Source organism: Octodon degus, unplaced genomic scaffold (genome assembly GCF_000260255.1).
Source record: "Octodon degus isolate 3935 unplaced genomic scaffold, OctDeg1.0 scaffold00141, whole genome shotgun sequence".
In the NCBI taxonomy this organism is placed as follows: Eukaryota; Metazoa; Chordata; class Mammalia; order Rodentia; family Octodontidae; genus Octodon; species Octodon degus.
In genome coordinates this window covers 2,105,778-2,114,463 of record NW_004524717.1, presented here as the reverse complement: position 1 = coordinate 2,114,463, position 8,686 = coordinate 2,105,778, and the positions used below count along the sequence as shown (strand labels likewise).

Here is an 8,686-nt window from a genome sequence, read left to right as displayed (position 1 = left end):
CCGGTTCCCTTGTTATGGGCACTCAAGAGGTGAACACCCCCATTTTGCTGCTGCGTGGCCTTAGCTCCTATGTGTGCAGCATGTACCTGAGTCCTCACCACACAGGAGAGGCCTCTGGCATTTTGCAACGAGTGGCATATTTCTGTCTCTTCACTGACTCCTCCCTGCTGTCAGACAAATAGGGCCAAAGCTGGGTAGGTTAAAGAGTTGGAGGCCACAAGCATACAGTGACCAACAAGGAAATAAACCATTAAGCAGTGCACAGCACCAACTAGTAGGAAGTGATGAGCAGACAGCTGAGTGGGTATTAACCAGTGTATTAGAATAAATGTTCAAAAAGTCTAATTGTGATGAGATGCTAGGTCCTTTTATTCCTGGAAGGAAACACTTAAAAAGGAGTAGAGAAAGATATCTAGCCTTTAGTAGGAAAGGTCAAGTTTATAAATATCAAAGAAAGGTACAAGAGAAAAAAAGCAAAAAACAATATGAGTTCAACAGTACTCTCCTAAAACAACAGGTGTCCTCATACATGGTGGACATTCAGGTACAGAGGGAGTAGAGTAACTCTCTATTCTTCTTGCTTTCTAGAGTGCCAGGTGTGCACAGTGGAACATATCAAATTGCTATGACCATGGGAACGCCTGCATAGTGTAATTTGGATATAGCAAAATACAAACCTAAAAATTATGGAGATATATAAGCCCCAACCAGAAGGTAACACAAATGTGCAAGCAATTCTAGTTATATAAACACATTGGGTCCAACTTACCATCATGTAAGGGTCGTCTACAATAGGATAAATGTAATCTGTAGTTTGAACCAAGGAAAGACCACCGTGCCTCAAAGGAATGACGCAAGTATCCATTCCAATGCCTGGGAAGATGGAAGCCATCAGCATCCAAAAATAACAGGAGAAGAGAAAGCCATTTTACTTTATAAAACCAACACTCTTCGAAGGAGCCCTTCTGTCTAAGTCACTTATGGAAACGCCACACTGCCAACGAAGCCAAGTGTTTCCTATCAAGGAGCATAACTGAAATAAATGTGATGCATAACTAGAGTAACACAGAAAATATGAACAAAAATGTGTTAGTCATCAAGACTTCCATACGATGTAATTTTGAAATCTTAATGCCTTATTTTTTCCCTGTATTTTTTGTATTATTTTAGTGCCTTACTTTATCATGATTGGTACCATATAGAATTTTATCTGAAGATGAGACTCGTATAAATACTCATGTTATTTAATCTATAGTTACCTTGAACACATCTCTAGATATCCTACTTTCCCAATAGAATATTTGCACAATACTTTACATATAGAACATCGGTACTGTTACTTTTGCATTTTGGTCAAAAATGAAAAGGCAAAGCCAAAACAGGAATTCAAAATTTCCAATCAGGTATATAACACCCCAGCATCTATGTGATCCATTTGCTTTGCAGATTTCTAAAGCACTTTTTTAATTTGATGTTATTACCATAGTGAGAAACTTATACACACCACATTTACTAAACTCTGTAACAGGGGTGTGGCAGCACACACTTATAATCCTCAAACTCCAGAAGCTGAGGCAGGAACACTGCCATGATTGAGACCAATACCAGCTACGCAGTAAGTTCCAGGCCATTCTGAACAACATAGAGAGGTGGTGTCTCAAAACACAAACAAAAAACCCCAGGGTCTGGCCTTAACTTTTTATCTTCTCTTCATTAAAAACAAAATACTCAGCGAAACTGTAAGAAACATTTTAATTTACTAAAAACTATTTTTAAATGTACAGAAAGATAGTGTGAGTCACTGATCAGCTAATTCAAAGATTCCCACCAGGTATGGTGCTACATGCCTGTAATCCCATCATTCTGGAAGACTGAGGTAGGAGGATTACAAATTTGAATCCAATCTGACAAATTCGGTGAGATCCTGTCTCAAAACATATATGTGTACACACATGCAGCTCAGTGAAAACCTGGGCTCAATCCCCAGTATGGGGGTAGGGTGAGGGTATTCCTTTTTAAAAATTAGTTTTGACATTGTCAAGACTAATAACTACAGCAGGCTGTACTTCCTTGAAAATCATCTGTAATACAGATTCAGACTGGCATTTCCAAGTGGATTCACTCTGTAACAGCCAAAGGAAGGAAAAAAATATTAGAATGAAGTTCAAAAGGCAGCAAGCAGACTCTACCTTATAAATTCAGGATTAAGGACCTTTCACATTTTGTAGATGCAAAATTGTCGGGAACCACCAGCTCATACTGTAACAGCCAACAGCCCCAACAGTGGCTGGTCACTGTGGCCCTTTTACTTCCTAGGGCTGTTCCACTGTTAGTAATACAAAAAGAAAATCAAGCTTAATAATAAGCCAGGCTAAAAAGACAGGTTGATTTTTTTAAAAAATTAACAAAGCAGAAACTTTGAACCCTAGGCCTCACACTGAGCTATATCCTGCGCCCCTTTTTATTTTTATTTTGTGACAGGGTCTTGCTAAGCCACTATGTTGCCCAGGCTGGGCTCAAATCTGTGCCCTTCTGCCTCAGCTTCCAGAATGCAGGGATTACAGGTATGTACATCATGCCTGACTCAAGGCACAAACTTTTAGAAAATCCAGCTAAGCAACACAATTCAATTAACTTCACAAGTCTCATAAATTGGGGACAGTAGAACACATATGACTCATCCCGTTTTCAACTGAAGGACAAGTATGTTAACTTCTCCCAACAGTGCGTGTGCACAAGCTTTTACAGATGTTACCCAATAGTGTCTTTACAAGTAAGTGTACCCAGGGTAAGAACCACACTTCAACTCAGTCTCCCTGAAGTCACAATTTCCAAACTGGCTAGTCTGAGTGTCTAGTACTATTTATTCTGGAAAAGAGGCCTGCACTTTCTTTTGGGTTTCTACTTAAAACTGCAGGACTACATTCCTGAGTGTTAGCTTGCAAATGCTTCTAATTTGGGTTAGCCTAAATTTAAACACAGTTCTATAGTCTCTGTAAACTTTATTCCTACACCTAGGGAACTCCTTCATCTGAGTAACTAGACTCTAAAGCCTAAAACCCCATTGTCTACACATAGTGCTCCACAACTGCGACGGCTCCTTCACCAGGGTGAGGGCCAGCCCCGTCCCCACAGGAGTCACCACCAGCCAAGTGTGGACACTAAACACTTGAAGAGAGCCGAGCCAAACTGCAGTGCGCAATTACAGCGTGCATGTCGCCTTACGTTTGAGGCAGGTGAGGTACGTCCACCCAACCAAAATAGCTCTTCTACATACTGGGGAGGAAAGGAATACCTTAGCCTCAGAACCAACAGGCACCAGACTTTATACATTACAAAGAGTCAACACCACAGTAATGTTTCGTTACGTGCTAAAAAGAATTATTTTATACTTTGGGTTAAATAAAATAGTCTTCTTTAGCTGATCCATCTTTTTTTTTCTTCTTTTTTTTTATTTTAGGGAAGGGTCTACAAGGTGTTCAAGGTCTCACTACTAGACTGGACTTGGAATGATTCACCTGTTTACAGCCTCCCAAGAGCTGGGATTACAGGCACATGCCACCACACCCAACCCAGTCTCAACTACTATCTCAGAGTGCCCTGAGGGCGGGACCAGTAGGGCAGGTCCGGGTATCGAACCACTGGCCCCTGTGCCTGTTTGCAGACACTTTAACCCACTGAGCTGTTTGGCTGGCCCTAAAAATTGAGTAGGATTTTTTTTTTTTTGGCTGGCTCACACTGCCTTAAGGACAGGTCTGGGGATCAAGCTGCAGTCTCCTGCACCTGACTGGGTTTGCCAGAGCAGGCTGATTCATTTTCTTTTTTCCTTTTTTGATGTATTTAGCACAGGGTCTACAGGGTCTCACTACACAGACTGAACTTGCAGTGATCCTTCCTGTTTTTCAGCGTCCCAAGCGCTGGGATTACAGGCATGCTGACACCACTCCCAGTCTCATTTGCCATCTCAGCATGCCTCAGTTTAAAGCCCGGGCCCTGCATCTACCTAAGCAGGTGCTTTAAACTGCTGAGCTATCTGGTCAGCCCCCATTTCTTTAAATGTAACTACTAGGAAATAATCTGAAATTATATCATCTGTGTATTTCTATTGATGAGCACTGGTTTACAGTGACTGGTTTAAAAAAAATCACCTGTCAAGACCAGTGAGATAGTTCAGCAGACTAAGCGCCTGCTTAGGCAAGCACAGGGACCAGGGTTCAATAATCCTTGGCACCACAGGCTGTGCTGGCCCCAGCTCCCGGAGCACTGAAATGGCCACCAAGTCCAGGCATGGTGGCCCATGCCTGCAATCTCAGTGCTGGGGAGGCTAAAAATAGAAGGATCACTATGAGTCTGAGCTGTGTAGTGTGACCCTATAAGAAAATACAAAATAAAAACCACCTCTTGAATTTTAAGCCAGAGAGGTAAAGCCAGAGACAGACAGACCATGGGCATTGAAAGACTAGGGTTTCAAACTGAAGGAGAAGGAAGTCCAGGTAGAGGGCAAGTGGTAACAAATTAAATTATACAGGGGCTATAAAACACCAATCTGAGACTTTTACGTTACAATGACCAGCAGGTAACAGGGAATTCTAGGTTTTCAGAACTGAAACCCTCCATCAAGAAAAATCATCAACTCCTCATAGGTACCGCCACCAGCAGCGATCCATACTTGATAGGTCCTAAGGGCCAGACAGCAGACATTCCAGTTTCTAAGATACAGTTGTGCTAACGTCTCTTTAGTTAGGATACATCAGCAAGGGTATGTATCTTCAAAAGCTGTTCTGGTTCATGCTTCAATTAATACCATCTTAGAATTCATGAAATATGATATTTAATTAGGAAAAAAACTTGGAGCAGATAAACATGCATATATGTGTACATATACACATACACATATGTACATTTTTATACACACATCTCACAGATGTGGGTACAGATACACAGAATTATTTTATAGACTGGTAAACAGGGAGCCGCTAATATGCTACATAACATTAACAACTGGTGCATGACTGGCAGACAGGAATCTAGCCTAGCCTTCAAGGCACAGTCTGGCCACTAGGATGCGCCACTTCTGTACTCCTTCCAACTCGGCTTCTTTCAGCAACCATCTGCTTGGCACCTGGGGTCTGCATGCCCCTGGGGACTGCATGAATGCAAATCTGGGAAGTGCTTCTTCTATAGGAAAGGCCTACAGTTTTATTTACTCTTCCAAAGTCAAATGAGATCAGGTCAATGGCCTTTGTGCTCTTCTATCTGCTTCTTCCTGCCTCCTCCCTGCCTCTTGGGCAGTGGTTCTTTCTGCCATTGCTAGATTAAGGCCAGAGCAGCTCTTCCTCCTACATGCTACACACGTGATCTGAGAAACCAAACAACTGGCAGCATGGGACTGCAGGGAGCTAATAAAATGTGGACTCTGGTTCCCAACCTCAACTCTACTCCACAAAATGAGAGAGCTTGGAGAACTGCTGGAAACAGCAATCCTGTCTGTACCAAAACACACAGGAAGGAGGGCAGGCCTAGGTGCTCAGCAGGACGAACTAGAGAAAGCTATGAACAAGAACCATTGTTTTATCCACAGAATTTCTGTTTCTGTGAGGCTCAGAATCAACGTGGTGAGACAGGAGTTTACAACAAAATAATGGACAATAATAAATAAAAAGCATGTTTAAGAAAGTTAAGCAACTCAATAAAATAAATAAATAAAAAAGAAAGCTAAGCAAGTCACCCAGTAACTACAAAATATACATCCAAACCCGCAGCATGTGCTTCAAACACACAAAGGCAAAGTGCTCAGTCTTGTGTTACGCACTGAATAAGGTACACAACAAATATGAAGAAATAATACTCTAGGACCTCGAATTGTTTTCTGAGCTCTGTGTTTGAGGGGAAAAAAACCACAAAACAAAACATTACCACCACCGGGAATTTAGTAAAGTAAAACTCAGAAAGCACTCTAGGGTCAAGCAGATGCTTCCAGTCTCCTCTGTTCCTGAGCCTGAAGCAGCCCTGGATGCCCTGCCTCAGTTTTTCAGCTAGGGCACACTGCACAGGACCCTGTTCCATCCCACTAGGCCACCGCTTTCCAACCACTGCACACCACACAGGAAAGATCATGTACCCTAAGGCGATGAAGAAGGTACAGAATTTCAGGGATCACTTGGGGAAAAGCCACAAAGAATTTCTGCTTGACTCTTAGCTAACCAGAGAATTCAATTTGAGGTTTTTTTAAAAAGCATTTACTTTTACTGTACTATAATGATGTCACTGCATATTCCACAGCTTAAAAACTGTAGAACACTAGTCTCCATGCTAAGTATTCCTGAAGGTAAGTTACAACATCATAACAGTACCACTGGATTATTCCTTGAATCTTTCCCACAGAACTTTAAAAGTAAAAGCAACACAGGAGGAGAAAAGTGTGGTTCCTGACTCCCTGACTGGCCTACAGAATACTGGAAACAGTAGTTTACATACCAAGTCTTGGCATAACAGCTCCCAGAAACTGCTCATCTTCTTGGAAGTGGTTCTCTTGTAAGGATTCCAATAGTTTCTGCAGGACATCTTGAGGCACTTTGCATCCCGTGCCCTTTAGTTCAGTGAATCTGGTTAGCCGGAAGCTTTTGTCCAATTCATAACTTTCCGGGTTAAAGGTTTCCCGCGTAGACATGGTTCTGGGCCCACACTCCTCACAATTCAGCCCCTCCCCTCCCTCTCTCACCGTCAGCTGGGTTCTCTACTTCGTATCCACCTAGGCATCACCAAAACACAAAGACACTGTAAGAGTTCAGACCAGTATGCACAATAACCAGTGAATGCATAAGGAAAAGTACACGGGTCAAGGGGTAAAGTAAGACCACAAGGAAACAGTAATTTGGGGACATGATACCTTGTTCAGCACTAAAATGCACAAACCAGAATGAGATTATACTACCGCACATATCTAGGAAAGACCTGACATCTGGGGTGTGGTTGTAGTCTTGGTCGTGACACCTTAGACCAAGATGTCTAAGTCCCAAAGGTTCTTCCAGGGCAGAGGTGCTAAGAACTGCTCTGGTAGCCACCTCATCTGCCACCCTAGAAGCACTAGTAGGTTTTGTTGTTGTTGTTGTTGTTATTGTATTTTTTAGGCACTAGTAGTTTAGAAAGTGGAGTTCCTTACAAAAGTTGACTTCTATGGAAAAACCTCTTGATGTCTTTTGCTATCTCACAAAGAAAAATAAAACACCTAACACAAATTCAGAACATGCGTGCAAATACATTAGACAAAATTCCTCACAGGGATAAATTCTAATTTTAGAAAAACCCCTGTCTGTGTCAGAAGTACAGAACGCAACTCAAAACTAACAGGAGGCTGTCCATGCTAAAGGGCACAACATGAAAAATTTGAATGGCTGTTTAACAGGGTAAGAGTTGTACTCTTCCAGAGAGCACTTGAAACGTTCTCTGATGCTTTAACGCAGAGCTATTTCCTAGAAAGCAGAATCCTGCCCAATCAGTACACATACCACTGAACAAAATATGCTTCTGCTCACTACCATTTCACTGCAGAGCTTAAGAAAGTACACCCCACAAAAAGTATCACTAGCTCTATTGGTACTGGGTGCCACTGAAGTTTCTAGAACAAGCCTTTGAAAGTGCGAAGCCTCCTGGCTAAAAGCAAATACCAACATGTGCTCCTGGAGTTTACAGACCACCAGATTGATACTTTATTGGGCATAGAATTACAGGCACCCCGAGTTTTAGGGTCAGTTTCCCCTATAAAATTTATGATTAAGAACATAATACACATTTATAGAGCCTTCCATTCCCCGGCAAGTACATCATTCATTTAAAATAAATTTCACAAAGCCCAAGTTTGGGCAGTAATCCAAACCATCCTTACCAAAAACAAGTTTTGGATGAGCAAGGATTTCAGCGTAAAACCTACAACTGTACAGTGCAGGTACAAATCTCCCAAAACCATTCCAAGAAACCAACCTGCCTGAACACCGGCAGGCGTGCAAGCAAGTTACAGAAATGGGAATTTTGAAGCCATTTTAGCTTGGGAAAAGTCGGTATCAGCACTTCGACATGGACGGAACTGGAGCAAAACCAGCAGTCCTGTCCTCAAAAAATGCCTTGCATATGTCAGCACCTCGCCTCGACCTGAGGAAAAAACTCCAGCTCAAGGGACATCCAGCTATTTTTTCTACCTCCACTTCCCATTTGCACCCCACCCCCAGCCCTGCCAACGGTGGGCAGGAGCATTCTGAGGACTCACTTCCTCTAGAATTTTTATTTTCCCAGACTTTTTAAAAAGAGAAAAAAGTTTAAAACAAGGTGCTGATCCTTCTGCAATTCCAAGTGCGGCGGGACGCAAGGGATACGCGGACTCAGGTTCCAAGCTCAAGGCAAACTAAACTCACGTTTTCGGAAAGAGGGACTGGGCCTTGGGGGTGCGGGGCAGGAAGATATGGAGGAATACACGCAAAAGGGGTCGCGCTGCATCCTAAGAGACAGTCACCGCCGACCCGGAGCCACAGGTTTGCACCTTTAAAACAATGCCATGAATATGGAAAGATCGCGTTAACCCTCGCCGCCCCGGCGCGCGCGGCTCGAGCTGGGAAGCCGGCGCTAGGTGCCCCGCTCCGGCACCTACTGCCCCGCGTCCCGGGCCCGCGCGTGCACACCGGGGCGGGCGGCC

At 43.1% G+C, this 8,686-nt stretch overlaps 1 protein-coding gene across 1 annotated transcript in view; it reads right to left on the bottom strand.

Annotated features, from left to right (window-relative positions):
- Sephs1 (selenophosphate synthetase 1) overlaps window positions 1–8,680 on the bottom strand; it is a 39,668-nt gene extending 30,988 nt beyond the window's left edge. Inside the window, exons 1-3 of the mRNA XM_004648969.2 lie at window positions 8,409–8,680; window positions 6,478–6,751; window positions 729–873 (exon numbers count right to left, since the gene is read on the bottom strand). Coding sequence (XP_004649026.2) covers window positions 729–873; window positions 6,478–6,670 — 338 coding nt within the window. The 5' untranslated portion in view covers window positions 6,671–6,751; window positions 8,409–8,680. The remainder of the gene's footprint in view (window positions 1–728; window positions 874–6,477; window positions 6,752–8,408) is intronic.
- Window positions 8,681–8,686: the final 6 nt, after the last annotated feature.